The 16,956-nt window shown below is 51.3% G+C and overlaps 1 protein-coding gene across 6 annotated transcripts in view; it reads right to left on the bottom strand.

Moving 5' to 3' along the window:
• VPS8 (VPS8, CORVET complex subunit) overlaps positions 1-16,956 on the bottom strand; it is a 185,225-nt gene that overhangs the window by 91,894 nt on the left and 76,375 nt on the right. For 5 of the 6 annotated variants that reach the window (XM_027875404.1, XM_027875409.1, XM_027875406.1 and 2 more), the window contains exons 22-27: positions 12,698-12,920; positions 9,445-9,591; positions 7,077-7,128; positions 5,985-6,027; positions 5,175-5,247; positions 4,846-4,965 (exon numbers count right to left, since the gene is read on the bottom strand). In XM_027875404.1, coding sequence (XP_027731205.1) covers positions 4,846-4,965; positions 5,175-5,247; positions 5,985-6,027; positions 7,077-7,128; positions 9,445-9,591; positions 12,698-12,920 — 658 coding nt within the window. The remainder of the gene's footprint in view (positions 1-4,845; positions 4,966-5,174; positions 5,248-5,984; positions 6,028-7,076; positions 7,129-9,444; positions 9,592-12,697; positions 12,921-16,956) is intronic. The other variant, XM_027875405.1, reaches the window with a different exon arrangement.

Here is a 16,956-nt window from a genome sequence, read left to right as displayed (position 1 = left end):
TGGTGAGGATGGTGTAGATGGTGAGGATGGTATGGATAGTGTGGATGGTGAAGGTGGTGTAGGTGGTGAGGGTGGCTGGATGGTGTGGATGGAGTGGATGGTGTGGACGGTGTAGATGGTATGGACGGTGTGGATGGTGTGGATGGTGAGGATGGTGTAGATGGTGAGGATGGTATGGATAGTGTGGATGGTGAAGGTGGTGTAGATGGTGAGGGTGGCTGGATGGTGTGGATGGTGTGAGTGGCTCAGCTGGTGCGGATGGGCAGGTAGTGTGTGTCTTCCCGTCTCCCCTGGCATGGGGCTGTCTCAGCTTCTCTCATCTTGGATCCCACAGCCTGACTTACTCCTCCTGCCCACATGTCCAGCTGAAGCTGATGGAATCCAGGGCCGTCAACGTTCACCCTCTGACTGAAGGAGCATTCATTTATAAAGCACTTGCTGTATACAATTCTTGCTAATTTCCCACAAAAACTGGTCTGCCTGTCTAAGAAAGTTCCAGAAAAAAGTGAAAAAAGATCTTTCTAAATGATGCAGAAAATGAAAAGAAAGGAGGGCAAGATGGAAAGGAAAGAGAAGGCAATTAATTGGTCAGTAGGTCATGGAAATGGTCATTTTTTTAATTCCCCATTTATCTTAAATGGGCTCATTCCTGCCCTCTGACCCAATTAAAAGATGCAGTCGGTTTCCAATAGATGACAGAAAGTTTGTTTTGCTTAAATTTCTTTTTATTTAGATGTTTAAAACTTAACTAATGAGTAAGTTTATTTTGTTTATTGGTACATAGTTCTTAGTACATATGTCGGTCTTTTCTTCCTTCCATGACAGGTAAGTTGAATTTTCCAGTTTCTCTTGGGAAGTATTTCCAGAAAGTGTGCAGGCTTCAGTACCATCAGTACCAGGCTGGTGAAATGAATGAACATTCCCCTGTTGTGGTGTTTATAATCTACCTTCCGTTACAAGTTTTCCTTCCCAGAAAAATGTAGCATATGTTTCATTCTACTTCGTGCTACTCCTGAATTTGAAAATTCATCTGCCCAGTTTGGTGTGAGTTTCACAAATATTTGGCCTGGTGCATTATTCTCGCAAACAAATGACGCGACTGTTCCGAGTGCTAGCTTGCAGGGGATGTCTGGTTGTTTGGCCCATATTCTTCCTCATGGGTTTATCGGTCCTGGGTCGTCTCCTCCAGTCGGTGGAGTGTATGTGTCGACCAAGACATTTCTTATGAGTCTGTCCTCGGCTGCGGATGGCGCGTCCTCCCCTCTGGCCTGTGCCCAGGACTCTCCATCCTCTGCCCACTGGTTTTTCATACAGTCATATTCTGTTCTCCATTTATCTACCTTGCTTCCATGGTCATAATCATAGATTCTTCTTTGTGGATTGTTGGAATCGACATATACATTCCCTGAGTGCGTTCCCTTCTCTCCGCCACCAATGAGTATTCTGGAAACTGGAATCCTGATGGAGACGCTCTTTGTCCGTATGCTTCACGCTAAGTGAAGGTTTCAGGTGTTCCTCCCACTTTCCAGCCCCATTTTGGGGTGACTTCTGCTCCGTGCCCTTCATAGCAGTCTGCTCTCATTTGAGTTGCACTTCCTAACTGTCTGGTACCTGCCATGTTTGTGTTAGTCTGGTGGGTCTAGTTGGAAAGTGGTATTTTCCTGCTGGGAAGCGGTCTCCAGTTCTCATTATTTCTATTGGTATGGTGTTTCCTATGGTTAGAAATGATGTGTCCGTCGTGTCCATTCCTAGCCTGGAGGTTGGTTTTCTTTGACCATCTCCTTGGCTGAATATGTTGGTAAAGTTCAGAGAGCAACCTCATGGTTTCAGTTGGTTAGTTTCCCAGGGGACATATCCTGGTGTGTCTCGTCTTGCGTTGTCCGGGCCCCACGGCATTACGTTGTTGGCTATTGTTGTACTGTTTGATTTTCCTTCCTTCTGGACCAGTCTCTGTACCATTTTTATCGCCAGGTTGAAAATTTCTTGCTCTAGACTTTCTAGTTTAAGTCTGAACAAATGGTCTTCAGGCGCTAGAAATCTTCAGGACTTGAGCAAACACTCTGGGCATTTGCATTAATCAACGGCCACGACCACGGTGTTAGTATTGGTGCACGTGAGCTCTCTTCCCGCACTGTTCCTGCAGCTGGGAATGCTGTTCTCTGTGCTCTGATAATGATAGGATTCACTCTCTGGCATATTTAAATGTATTTGCCTACTTGCATGACATGTTATCATTACATGGTCTCTCTCAAATTTCCGTTCAGGTGTGTTGGAAAAGGCCCTCCCCCTCTCGCCCAACCCCCACAGCTGCTGTGTCCCTCCTGGCTGCCGCTGCCTCCCCCAGTGCCTTTGCTTTTGCTCTGAAGCTCTCTGCTGCTGGAGGCGTTTTCTCGTTTGGTCAATGAATCTGTCTTCCTGGCTATCTTCTAACTTCACCACCAAGCTGAGTCGGTTTCTTTCTAACTTTTAGAATGTGCAGTTAGTGAAGATGGTCTTTCATCTCTTTTTGGCGTGAGAGCGGCGGGAAATGGTGCTCTTTCTGCTCGGAACACTCCAAAGTCTTGGCGTTTTCTGGTGCTTCGATGAATCTGTCCTCTGCCGGATTGTGAAAGATCCTCGGGTTTATTCCTCGTTCTGAGAGCTTGGCATATTCTTCGCTGTGTTACTCTGCTGCAGAGTCTGAGGATCTGTCGGTTCTCTGCCGTCACGGGTTTCCCGTCCTAGGTAGCTGCCTGTATCCGGGTAGCATGAATCCCGTAACACGAGAGAGTGGTTGGCGTTTTGTTTTCATGTGGGGTTGGTTAATTTAGGAGAGGCCTGATGTGCTGCTTCCTTTCTCTTGGTCTTTCTACATTGGGCATCAAAGGGCTCTTGGAAGAATGCTTCCCAGGCAAAGTCTGGTTCCAGGGTGAGTGTCTTCTGCACCTTTGATGGGTCGGTCGATGGCTCTGGTCCTGAACAAGAAGCTGTCCCCTCGGTCTTCCGTGAAGGCGAGCTGTCTCCCTGCTTTTCTAGCATTGTCTCTGCCTCCTTTTCAATTCTCCTCCCGTTCTGGTACAGCCTTCCGCCACGCCACAGCTTTTCACTGTGGTTCCAGGTCTTTACTAAGCAAGTATCTGAACCATCACCATCTTTTGGTCCAAAATCTCCTCCCAGCTGTTCGTCCATGCAGAGATTTGACCATCTGTCCTTTACTGGCTGGGTGTGCTTTGGTCTTGGTTCACAACCAATCCTTACTTTTGTTACGTCTTTGCTGGTGCTGGGCCAGCTGGTTTTGATCCTTTTCCTTTTTGGTCAGTTCTGACTGAGTACCCGGACATGAGCTGTTTACACTGGTTGTTCTGCTTCTACAGCCCGTGTAAAGTTTTTATGTACGCATCCACTGAACGGGAAGTTGGTATTTGCAGGGTTGTGGCACCCCACATTTCCCACTCAATCTTCATCACCCAAAACACTCACATTACCCTCACCACCCACAGCATCCTCACCACCCACACCACCCACACCTCCCTCACCATCCACACCATCTTCACCATCCACACACCCCTCACTATCCACATCATCCACACCACCCTCACCAGACACACCCCCCTCATCAATCACACCATCCACACCACCCTCATTAAACACCAAGGTAGACTTGCTTGGTTACAGAGTCAGAACTCTTTGCAAAGCACCAGGAACACAATATACTGAGTGTGCTCAAACTTCAGTTCAACGTTCATTAAGTAACTGCCGCGTGCAGGGAGCCATCCTAGGCACTAGAGGAGACGCTGTTTACTTACCATTCTTACTCTTATTAACAACAACTTTTAAATTGTACTTTAGAGCTTCCAGGGTAATTTACAGACACTAGCCTTGCAAAACTGCGCAGTGGCCTCTCTGGGTAATGTTATCCCTAGTTTACAGAAGAAGAAACTGAGGCTCAGTGAGGGGCCATGGCCTGTCCATTGGCTATAGAGGCTGATTCAGTCTTCATAATACTCATGGCTCAGAGGGCAATAAGACACATAAGAATAGCGAACATTTACACGGAGTTTAAAGACTGGCAAATCGCTTTACTTACGTGATCTCCTTTGATCCTCACAACAACCACGGGAGGGAGATGCTGTTATAATTTTTGTCTTATAGATGAGGAAACTGGGGCAGGCAGAGGAGGCTGGCTCTGAACTCAGGCCCGAGTTCCTGACTCCTGGTCTACAGCTGTGTCCACTTAGCTGCCTCGAGGATAAGTGACAATCCCTGACAAACCCGCTGTAGGTCCACAGCCCCAAGTGCCGGGTGAGGCCCCTCCAAAGCCTTCACTCCCTCGTCTGTCAGCCTCCCCATCCCCAGACTCTCACAGCTCCTTCTCTCAGCCTGGTTCCACTCTCTGGTCTGACCTCAGACCCTCAATCCCCTCCTGCTCGCCCTGGCTCGGGCCTCACCATCCTGACTCTACAGCTCAGGGCCTCATCACCTACCCCACCCTTTGGACAGTCTCCCCTAGCAGGGTGGTGCTTTTGTTTTTTAAAAACAGATAATTGAAGGAAATGAAAATTCTCAGTTAGAAGTCAATGTAACTTTTCCCCGACCTAGCCTCAAGTCCTCCTGAAGCATGGCCACAGACAGGCCTTCCCCTGCCGGTGGCATGGTTGGGCTCTAGGCATGAGGCCAAGATCCAAAGCAGGGACTTGGTATAGTGCAAAGAGCCCCAAGTGTGGAGTCACAGAAGCTGAGTTCAAATCTTGGCTCTGACTACTTGTGTGACCTTGGGTAAATCACTCAACCTGAGCCTCAGTTTCCTCCTCCGGGGATCTCTAAGGTAGACCTCTGCACCTATGAACCTAGGAAAGTTCCACTTACCAGGGCAAGGACGTTCAGGAATTCCCTGGTGTCAAAGTGAAGCAAAGTGCAGATATAAGGGTAGATCTCTTCCTCAGAGGACGCCTCCGCAGAATGCAGGCGGATCAGAAACTCAAAGACCTGTAGATGGAGAGAAGGGGTGCCCGAGATGTTGGACAGCAGCCATGATTCCCGCTGGGATCCACAAGGGCAGTCTGAGGGACCGCCACGGTCCCGTCAGCCCTCTGGGGGACACCACGATGGACGTTAGCGACGGGCTCACGGGGGTGTCCCGGCTTGCCTAGCGCTTCCCAGCTATCTCCAGCCACTGCGGGTGGGGCGGCACCTACCTGGTTTTTAACCAAGGGCACCAGGTCCTCGGGGATGTCCCCCAGGGGATAAGCACGACCTGCCAGGCAGCAGCTGCAGAGGAAGAACACAGTCCGGGTGAGAAGGCGCAGAGCCTCTGCCCCAGCCCGAGTCCAGAAACTGCTCTGGCTCTGGGCCGGCCTCAACTAGCCCAGCCGCACACCAAGACCCTCTGGATACTCGGAGTCTGGGCTCGGCCCTTTTTACTTTTGAGGGTGAAGAGAAGGGGGCTCATTCTGAAGTCACCAGGAAGTCTAGGAGGGTACTGGATATGAACAGGGCCTGGTTCTGCGCCCGGTTCTGGCTCGGTCACACCCAGGTAGGAGTTTAGGCACTTGCCCTCAGTCTTGCCTGGAAACCAGGGCAGTGACGCGTCTCACAGGGCTGCTGTGAGATGAGCAATGGGAACCCGTCGGGGTGGCCCTGGCTGGGGGGAGAAAGCCTTCAGAAGAAATGGCGACGGTGGTCAATCTTTTATTTAGGACAAAAGCCAGCCCTGCCTGCTATGTGTAAGTGTATTGGCGCTAGAAGGTGGCTGGGGGTGGCATGGGGGAGGGGTGGGGAGCGAAGTCACTGTTGACTTGGGCAAGTCACTCGGAGGTGTGGGCCTCAGTTTCCTCAACTGTAAAAGGAGAGGGGTTGGCTTAGAGGGCCTCTGAGGTGACTTCTGGGTCTCGATCAGTGATGCTACACAATACACAATCTAAAGACGCAGTCTAGCACTGAGGGGTTGGGGGGGAGCCCCAGACCTGGAGCAGAAGAGAAGGCCTGCAGATCCACTCTGTATTTACCTTATGTAGACCAGAAGCTTGTTGCCCATAATAACCTGCTCATCTGCAACAGAAAGAAAATATTTCCAGCAATTCTCCCTCTGCTCCTGTAGGCAGGTAAACTGGCGGCAGGGGAGGGGCTAGAGCAGTTCTCGGGCACCCAAGGGGAGGGAGTCTGAGCCCAGGCACTACTGCTGGGCACTTCCTGGGTGGACAGACCTCACTGGGGCAAAGATGGCTTCTCATCAGTGGAGAAGGCTTCCAGGGCTATGCGGAAGAGGTGTGTCAATGGATGACTTTGCCACTGGCAAGGTCTTAGAGAGGTGGGCAGTAGAATGGACTCTTAGGTTAAGAGTAATTGGTTGGAGGACAGAGTGGGCCAGGAGCTGAGGGAATCCTGGCCTTGGGGATTGCTGGCTGGCTCTGGCTTGTCTTGGGGAGCACCAGCACCAACGGGGTGTAGGGGCAGATGAGTACACACCGCACCGAGTACATAGAAACGGTGGAGGAATTTCATAAAGCACATTCCTCATCCTGGGCTAGGATGACTAAAGGAGGACTGATTGATCCCAAGGGACACCAGAGTGAGGATCCATGCTGAAGGAAGGGGACGAATGGATGCCCTCTAAGGCCCTTCTCTAAGTCTACTCTGTGGACTCCAGGAGAAGTCGGGGATAAATCGGAGAAGGTGAGGGCTCATGGAAAGGAACCGAGAGTTAGAGGACAAGCAGCCTCTACTCCTGATTTCATTGTCTCAGCTTTCCTCAACGTAAAATGAAGCGGCCACCCCATGCCCCTCTATATCACAGAGCCTCCTGATCCCTGGCGGCCTGCCTCGAGCCCCTCCATTCCTATGGTGCTGCCAGTGGAGCAAAGGCAGGGGTCCCAGAAGCCGGCTGCCTCTGCACTCCAGCCCCTCACCCACATCGAGGGCGCCTCCCTGCCTCCCACCACCCTGGCTCCTCAGCTCTCCTCCTCTTCTTTGGGAGCCCTGGGAATCTCGGGGGGTAAATCCTGCTGGGCCCTTCAGCCTCCTCTGCCATTTTCCTCTAACCACAGACCAGAAGGCTTGTTTGCATCACTGCACCCAAGCTCACAGTGGATGCGACTTACCTGTCAGAGACTTCCCTGCACTCAGAGGAGGAGCAATGACCTTGAAAAGTTTCTGCATTTAAAATGAACAGAAGAATGATTTCAGAAGGTAAGAGGTAAACCATGTCCTTGCCTCCAGACCCCGCGTACGAGGCGACAGAACCAGGACTGGCACGTGTCCCAGGCCTGGCTCCAAGGACGCGCATCCTTTCAGGGTCACTGACAAGGAAACACTTAGCTGGGGACCTCCACCTCCCTCAAGGAAAACGTTCTCCCCTTTGGGGACATGAATGCCACCCCACTAAGACACAGGCCCAGGGCTGAGGACATTGCGGTCAAGGGTACACTGCAGCATCCTTCCTGTGTCCTGGGAGCTGTCCGGCAGTCAGCCAACCCCTTTCTACACAACAACAGGAGAACACGTGTGGTGATCAGGCATGACAGGGAAGAAGGGCCGCTCTCTTCCCGACAGCCAGGACCCATTGCCCAGCGGGCCGCTGTCTTTCAGGCCTTCTCTGCCAGGGCACCTTCCTGCGCACTGCCCCAGCCTTTCAGCTTTCTTTTTGCACGTTGTCTCCTTCACTGGGCTGGAAGTTCCTGGAGGGCAGGGACTGTCTGCTTCTTTCATATTTGTGTTGCCTGCGCTTAGCACATAGTAGGCGCTTACTAACTGCTGACTGACTGGTGTGGTTGGAAGAGCAAAGAATGAACAGGAGATATCACCAGGGGAAGGTGCTGGCATTAAGAGGGGTCAGGGACGGCTTCTTTCAAAAGAGGGTTTTGGGTGGGATGTGAAGGAAGCCAAGACACAGAGATAAGGAGGAGAGAACTGTGGGCACAGGAGATACCCTGGGAGAATGTCCAGAGCGGGGGATGGAGGAGGACATGGTACCGTAGCTGAAGCCTCCCTCCTAATGTATAAGAAGACTGACAAGGTGGGAGGGGAAGGTCAGGCTAGGAGGGATTGAAGACTTGATATTTGATCCCAGGGGTCATAGGGAGCCACCAGAGATTATAGAGGAAGGAGGTGATGTGCTCCGTCATGTGGATCTGATTTGCCAGCAGTGAGACTGTGGCCAGGGCATTCTCCTGTTTCCTCTTCTGTAAAATGAGGGGATTGGCCTGGGTTATCCCAAGGCTCCATTGAGCTCCACATCCCCCAGTGTGAACACTCATGACCATTAGCCATCTCCTTGTTGGGGAAAGCTGCTCCCACATGGGCCAACTCTACACGTCCGTGGGGGTTGGAGGAGATGGTTTCATATAAGGAGAAACCAAAGGACATTACATGGAAATGCCCAGGAGGCATTTTTCTCCAAGGAGACGGTGTTGAATCATGTCTATTTTCAGAATCCAATTCAACGGTAACTAGAAGTTCTGTTCCCAACCATAAGCAGTGTGGGCTGAGGGTCTGGGGTGCCCAGGGAGGAGGGAGCTGCCTGGGCCGAGGCCTGTGGGACCAGTCACTGAATGATGAGGCCATCGCAGCCTAGCTCTGACCCCTCCAGCAAAGCCAGGAACAAGGTAAAAGCCATCCCAGAATCCTTCCAGGACACAATTCAAGGAAGGAGAGGGACCACTTGGGGGAAAGCTTTCCCTCGATTCCAATCTGATTTTACCTAGGTATGAGTCAGGGAGCTGGGCCAGGGGGCAGATGCGCACAAAGTGCTGAGGAGGCTGCTTGCCTCAGTACCACTGAAAGGTCCAGTAGGACTCTTGGGCCTCTCCCTGCTTCCATCCCAGGGCTTCTATCAGTCCCTGGTCTGGGGCACCTTTCACACCTGATGCACCACCATCAACTCCCTCAGTCGGGCACGTAGTAAGGAAGGCCAGAGTGACCTGCTGGGCAGCCCTGGCCCAGGCTCCGCGAGTCTCCCTTTGGGGCTGTACTGTCGACCCCTCCACCCCTCTCTCCTCCCTATGTCCCTGGTAAAACTAGTAACATTTTCTCGAACGGTGACTTCTGGATATGAGCAGACTGTTGAAGGCAAAAGTAATGGTGCTGGACCCGGGGAGGCAAGACTCTCCCAGGCCCTGCTCCCTGTTCCCTGGCTCCCTTCCCCATTGGCTAACCATCACCTTCTTTGACAAAGGTTGTGGAAAGGCAGCTGTCACGAGCTACTGGGAAGAGTCACTGGGACAAGAGCTGCTCCTAAAGCTTCAAAATAGGACCTGGAACATTTTTAGCTGTTTATCCAAACGGGAAAGAAAGGATAACGAACAGAAGGCATGGGACAAAAGGATGATTTAAAAGCCCAAGCAGGTCCTAGAAATCTCCGGAAGTGATCCCGAAGTGACTGAGAGAGAGCAACCGACAGTCTTCAAAACCCAACGAAAAACACTGGGGCAGCCCCAGGGAGAATCAGCACTGGGTGCCCGGCAAGCTCACCTCCATTGGACTGATGAATTCATTCATGCCCCTGTTGTAGACATAGATCATGGCGTCATAGAGGCGATTCTCCCAGCACATGAGAACAACCTGCAAAAATGAGCAGATGACCCTGGATCTGAATGTGGTGACCAAGCCAGAGGCATCCTGCATGGGAAGCAAAATCAATCAGTGAGCACTTATTAAGCACCTACTGTGAGCCAAGCCCTATGTGCTAAGTGCTGGTGAGACAACGAAAGAAGCAAAAACGGCCCCCAGCCTGAGGAGCTGACCCTCTATTAAGGGAAACTACAGGAGCACAGGCCACGCAGCAATGACTCAGTGCACACCCTCCACACCGGAGCAGAGGAAGGAGGAGGAGGCGGCGGCCAGAGACACGAAGGCGGACAGCTGTAAGACGCAGGCGGACAGCTGTAAGACACAGGCGTGAGAGGAAGGGGCCAGACGGGGCAGTCTTCAGTGACAGAGGGGCTGATGCTTGGCCCCACAGCTAATGGGCAGTGACTGGAGCTGGCTGGCCAGGGAGGTGATGCGCGCTTTGGGAAGGTCACTGCGGCAGGGTGGGAATAGGAGAGAAGCCTCTAGAGACCGGGACGATGGCCTGCACCAGCCTGGGGCGGGGTTAGAGGACAGGAAGGGGTGCGTGCAGAAGGGGCTGCAGAGCAAGAAAGGACAAGATTTCATTCAAGGCCCTGAAGCCTCGGCCCCCCTCCTTCACATCCCAACCACGATCCCAGATTTAGAATGGGAAGGGGCCTTGGGGTCTGGTCTAATCACAAAGGTTTAAGGTAATCAGAGGCAGCTGGGAGGAACCACGGTGCACAAAGCACCGGGCCTGGAGTCAGGGAGGCCTGAGTTCAAATCCAATTCAGACACTAACCGCAGACCCTGGGAAAGTCACTTCACCTCTGCTTACCTCGGTTTCCTCATCTGTAAAATGGGGATCATAACAGCACCTCCCTCCCTGGGTTGTTGTGAGGATCAAACGATCTAGTATTTGTAAAATGCTTTAGCACAGTGCCCAGCACATAGTAGGTACTCTCTAAACGTCAGCTGCCACATGACAGAACCAGGATGCCAAGGCCGGCCCCACAACACTGCATCACACTGGGGTCAGACTCAGTGATAAGGACACAGCGCTGTCACAAGTCACCTGAGGCCACCGATCAATTCTACTGGAGCCATCAAGCCCGGCCTTAGCTTCTTACTTGCCCAAAGTCACTACACTTAAGGCCAAGCATTCCCAGAGAATTCAGCGATCAAAGGGGAGTGCTCTCAGTGAGCCGAGACTCCATCAGCTTGTGCACCTTCTGCACCCGAGGCTGTGACTGACACTGTGCATGGTGACATGAGGGAGGAAATGACAGAGGGCCTGGGTCCTGCCCTCAAGGGCTTACAGTCTGACTGGAGGGACCGAGCCAGTAGGAAACAAGCCAGTCATATTACAGAGAACGAAACCGTAACTCGGGTTCCGTGACATCTAGAGGGTTACCCAGTGCTGTCCTCACAGAAGGAAGCGCAGCGTCGTTATTTCCATTTTACAGATGAGAAACCCAGGGACTCCAAGAGAGGGGTCACTCCAGGAAGGGACTCTGGACTTGGCTTTCTTCTCTCCCTGCCACTGATGTGCTACGTGGTCTCGGGCAGGTCACTTGACATCTCAGGGCCTCAGTTTCCTCACTGGTAAAATGCAGGGGCTGGGCAGGGTGATGGCTCAAAGCCCTGCTGCCCCAACAGTCTAGAGCATCTGAGACTTGCCCAAGGCTGAGGACTCCAAGGGCAGAGGCCTTTCCAATGGTTTCACTTCCCCAATTCTCTTGCCCGCGAATGGTACAAACAGAATGTAAGAAAGCAGAGGGGCTGGGGGCACACCCAGAGCCACGCCACTCCCCTCCGCCTGGCACTCTGCTTCACGCCCCTGCAACCTAGGATTCCTCCCCACCAGGCCCCCCAGCCCTCTGACCTCACCCTGCTTAGGCCTCACTTTCCTCCCATCACAGTCTGACTCTATGGCCGGCTGGGTCCAACAATACTCTGGATTCCTTCAGCACCTTGCCAGTTGGTGCTCTCCCTTTGCCATCTGCCAACCAGGCATTACCACTGTACGCCTTCTCCATGACCATCCTTGGCCTGCTGAATGCTGCTGGAGGAAGCCACGATCGTGCCAACTCAGGCCATGGCAGCGCCTCCTCCCCCACCCTCTTCTTCCTCTCTCTGCAGAGAAACCAACCTCCTCTTTTACTGGGGGGGGCACCCTCCCCTCCCCTTGCCAACAGCTCTAAACCCTTCTGCGTCACCCCCTTCCCGGTCTCATCTTCTCCTCCTTTGCTCCAGGCTCTAACAAAGAGACAGCCCCCCGCAGTGCCAAGGCCTGCTTCTCTCCTCGGGCCCTGATCTCCTCCCCTGCCCTCCCCCTTCCTTTGGGAGCATCGTCCTTTGATCAGCCCTTCTGTTCCCTCAGCTTCAACACTCATTATCAAGCAGTCTCTTCCCTGCTGCCTGCAAACAGGCCCAGGCCTCACCCATCCTAAAAACACCTAAGAGTTTTTCACCTTCACTTTGACCCCTCTGGCAGGCTGGTGAGGCCTAGGGACCCCTTCTCAGAATCACGCTTTTAATTGCATAAAATAAGATACATAGGAAACCAATCATATTAAAATACAGTTATTAAAATATTTTAGGGGCAGCTAGGTGGTGCAGTGGATAGAGCACCGGCCCTGGAGTCAGGAGGACCTGAGTTCAAATCTGGCCTCAGACACTTGACACTTATTAGCTGTGTGACCCTGGGTAAGTCACTTAACCCCACTGCTTAGCAAAACAAAACAAAAATAAAATAAAATATTTTAAAAACAAAACAAGCAGCTTCTTGAGCCCAGGTTAATAAGTAAGATCCTTGTTCTACAGGAAGCCTTTCCTGACCCCTGACAATGTCTGCCACATACCCATTTCCCCCTCCCCAACATACACACACTGACCTATTGATTTCATAGAATCTTGTACACACTTATTTATGTAAATGTCACCTCCCTTGACAGAATGTAAGCTCTCCTAAAGGCAGAGATTGTTTCCTTTTGTCTCCATGTCCCCAAGGCCTAGGCAAACAGTAGGCACTTAATAGATACAGATGTGTCCACACTATACCCCTCCCTGTGGTGTACTGGCCCCTGAGGGCAGACGCTACCGTATTTACTTCGGGTCTGTCACACAGTAGCAGGCATTCAAGATGGCGGAAACGCACCGAACTCTAACTCACCTGTTGTATGTCCAGGCTGGTGATGTCCATATGCACAATCAGGGCCTCCACATTTTCCATCAGCTTTTTATCTTGGAAGTGAATGAGCAAATCCTTCATCACCTGGGCTGTGATTCCCACCAGCTGGTCACTTAAAATGTAAGGCTCCAGGCACTCCAAGAAGACCCCCTTGGCCACGGAATTCTCACTGAATTTGTCATACATCTGGCTAAATAAGAGATCCCTGTAACGGAAGGGGAGAAACAATTGTTCTCAGCAGAGTTCCCCAACAGCGGCTCCCACTTTCCTGCCTCGCTCTCCTTGGCCTTGGGGATCCCCAAACTACCACAAGATGAGGCCTTTTCCAGATCTCCCCTCCTCTCCACAAATTACTCTACATTTATCCTGTATCCATGCCGCATTTACTGATTGTGCATGGTACACCCTCCAGTAGAATGGAAGCTCCTGGCAGGCAGGCACTGCTTTTGTACTGACAGCTCATCCCAAGGCCTGATGTCCAGCAGGCCTTTGACCTATCCATCAACAGCAAACCTTCCAGGAGCTCCTGTCTTAGCTCCGTTCTTGAGGAAGAGTCTGACTCTCCCTGATGAATGTCTCATGGTTCTGCGCCCCCACTCCATGCAACATACGCACAGTCAGCTTCCTCCAGGAAGCCCTCCTGACTTCCCCACTTGTTAGCGTTTCCTCCCCCAGATGACCCACTCTGCCTTCATATAGCAGTATACTCATTTCTCCTTGAGCACTGAAATTATTTGCCTTTTGTCTTTGTTTTCCCAGAGCCCAGCAGGTACCGGGCACACAGGAGGTGCTTAATAAATTCTTTTTGAATATGTCTATCTGTGAGCATAAAAGTTCAACTGTTTTTGGACCGAGCCCGTGACCTCACGGGTAAGGGACCTCCATGTGATCATGGACCCTCCCTGTGCCAATGCAGGCAGGGATCTGCCTGTCACCTGGAAACCTTAGGGTGCTGCAGTCAGTACGGGTCTAAGGCAGGCCTCGCGCCCTGACTTCAAGGCTGGTACCCTCTCCGCTATCCTATGCCATTCCTCTGATACACTGAATAAATGAAAGAATCGTCATCCTTGGGAGAAAAATCCATTTGTTTTTCCTAAGACACACCAACAGAACTTCAGAATTCACTTTTCTTTTGCTTCACACTTAAAGGGAAACTTTCCCTGCTAGTTTATTTTTTAATCAAAATGTTCTCGGCCCATCGGCCTTCGGCACAGCCTGGGAGGTGAGACGCCTGAAGGGGCAGGGGCCCTAAGAAAAGCCCGAAGAGTAATGAGGGGCCAGGAATCTCAGGGGAGGCTGGGCTGGTTCTCTCTGGGGCTGGGAAGCATGTGATGAAAAAACGAGCTGGGGAAGCTAATGACATCCTTCAGCAGCGAGCACAAAGCCCTCGGGAGGCAGGCGAGAGATTCAGAAAACAGAGGAACCAAGGCGGCTCAGAAAGCACCTTTGTGAGGAACAAAAGCCCACCAGGGTGGCAAAGACAAAGAGGGGGCCTGGGCTCCAGCATTAAATGCTATGGCAAAGGAGAGAGGGAAGAAAGAGTCCAAGTCATTCATTCTGAGCATGCTGGAAAACACCGAGGGCTAAAAAAGCAGCCGCCACCACCACCAACCCCCTTTCTGCCTCACCCTCTGAGATGCCACTGCCCAAGCTTGGGCCTTTGGTACCAGGCAGAGCAGACCCGACCATGCACATCTGCCCTCAGGTTGGTGCACCAGGCAATCAGACCCAAACCCTATGGGCTCTGGCAGAGACTGTCTTTCTGAGGACCCCTGCCCCCTCTGCTAAGCCTCATTCCACTTAATCTCTCCATTAGAGACATTTCAAGGCTCACGAGCTCACACAGTTAGGGACTGAGCAAGAAATGGCCAAGGTCAAGCCGAGTGTACGTTACTTCTACACAAATTAGCAATGCTCTGGAAAGAAGCCATTTGGGCATTGTTCATTAATTAGGCTAGAAGTTACTCGCGTACAGAGTCTGAGATTTATCCTGAAGAAGATACAGAGTTCAGAGAAGACACAGGAGAAGCCCTCCTGGAGCTTGCAGTCTAGAAAGGGGTTAAGATATAAAGGAAGAGAATCACAACACACAAGAACATACACTAAGCTCAACAGAGAGGAATCAACCCGCTATGTGAGGTCTGGTGCAAGAGGCAGAATTTTAAGCTGACTTCAAAGAACAAAGAGGAAAAGTCAAAACCATCCTGAGGTTTCACCTCGAACTCAACAAATCAGCAAAGATAGCAAAAGGAGCAGCCAATGTTGGAGAGATGTGGGAAGATCACTGGTGCATTGTTGGTGGAGCTGTGAATCAGCAGAAAAAATGTGGAATATTATGCAAATAAAGTTAGTAAAATGTCTGTACCCTTTGGCCCAGAGATTCCACTTACAGGGCTTATATCCCAAGGAGGCCAGTCCCCACACACACCAAAATATTTATAGCAGCACTTCTGGGGGCAACAGAGAACTAGACACAAAGCAGATGCCTCCTGACTGGAGAATGTGACTGAGTCTAAGTAATGAGCATGAGGAAGACAGAGAAGCTCGGAAAGATTTACATGACCTGACGCAGAGGAAGCAAAGGAGATACCACACACAGTGACTCTAACGACATAAATGGAAAGAATGCCCGCCACCAAATGACTGAAAGGGAAAGTTACCAGCCAGACCCCAGGGCTGCCCCCCACCCCGACCCCGCCCTTACGGGAGCAGGAGGTGAACAGGAGGAGAACGCTGCACAACTTTTCTCATTTTTTCAGGATATTGATTGGTTTTTTCTCCCTACTTTTCTTATTAAAAGATATTCTTTGTTCTACAGGATGGCTCTATGGGAATGGGGTGGGGGGAGAGGGACACATGGGAATGTGGGTAATGTTAAACAAAAGATACCAATAAAACTTATTTTTAAAAGATGAGGGGAATTCACTAGGCCATGAAGGGGAGGAAGGGCATTCCAGGCACGGGAGCAGCGTGAACAAAGGTGTGGAGGTGGGAACGTGTGTTCAGAAGACAGGGTGGAGCACAGAGTGCAGAACTGGAGGGGAGTAAAATGAGATAAGGCTGGAAAGGAGGGTGCTAGGAGGGACCCTGAACACCCATCAAAAGCTCCTGTTTCACCTTCATGTGGGTAACCAAGGACGAATTTTAGCACAGGCGGGTAACCAACGAGATCTCTGGCTCTACCGCTCACATTCGCCAAGGAAGCAAAAGTATTCAGGGGCCCCATGTGGCTGCCCTCTTATACTGAGAAGCACATCTGTTGTGTAGTTGTTTCAGTTGTGTCCGACTCTGTGGGACCCCACTTGGGGCTTTTTTGGGCAGAGATACTGGAGTGGTTTGCCATTTCCTCCTCCAGTTCATTTTACAGATGAGGAAACTGAGGCAAACAGGGTGCAGTGACTTGCCCAGGGTCACCCAGCTAGTGAATGAGGACACATTTGAACTCAGGGAGAGGAGTCTTCCTGACTCCAGGCTCGGCACTCTAAGCACTCTGGCGCCCCCTAGTGGTCCCGAGAAGCATTAACTCACTCCCCCTCCCATTCCTCACATCAACTTCCAAATCCAAGTTGATTTCACAAAAGCCAAAGAGGTTATGCAAGTGTTTGCTATGCACTTGCAGCAGAAAGGCTCAGGTGAGGATGAAATGGTCGATATGAAGAAGAAAAGGGAAACAGGAGAGAAAAGAAATTGATCACCAGCCAAGTTCCAGTTGTCTCCTCCTCATCAAAATGACCAACTCTGAACAGTGCACGCCCCACCCCCAGGCCACCCAAGTCAGGAAGGCAGCTGCAGCCCTTGACCTGGGGTCTGGAGTGCAGACTCACATTGGACAGGAGCCTCTCTGGTGCAGCAGTGGGTGGTCTGCAGCCGCCTCTGCCTGGCTGCTCGTAGACGCTCGTGGGGGACAGGGGCTACATCTATAGAGTATCTAGCATTTAAAAAAACACTCAGAACTGTGTTTACTCACACTGATTATGGGTTAGGTGAACTCCGTCTGTGGCTCTGAGCTCAAGGTTCTATATTTGAAATGGTAAATCATTAAATTCTCTGTAGAAAGCCCTGAGGCATTTTCTCTTCTGAGCTAACAACCCCCAGCCCCTAGTATCCTTAATAGAAAGATGTCTTCATACTGTCTTTTAAAAAAAGAAAAGAAGGAAGGAAGGAAGGAAGGAAGGAAGGAAGGAAGGAAGGAAGGAAAGAAAGAAAGAAAGAAAGAAAGAAAGAAAGAAAGAAAGAAAGAA

Source organism: Vombatus ursinus, unplaced genomic scaffold, assembly GCF_900497805.2.
Source record: "Vombatus ursinus unplaced genomic scaffold, bare-nosed wombat genome assembly UNPS02014808.1, whole genome shotgun sequence".
NCBI classification, from domain to species: Eukaryota; Metazoa; Chordata; class Mammalia; order Diprotodontia; family Vombatidae; genus Vombatus; species Vombatus ursinus.
Note: the sequence above shows the minus strand (reverse complement) of the source record. Positions and strands in the feature narration are given on the sequence as shown.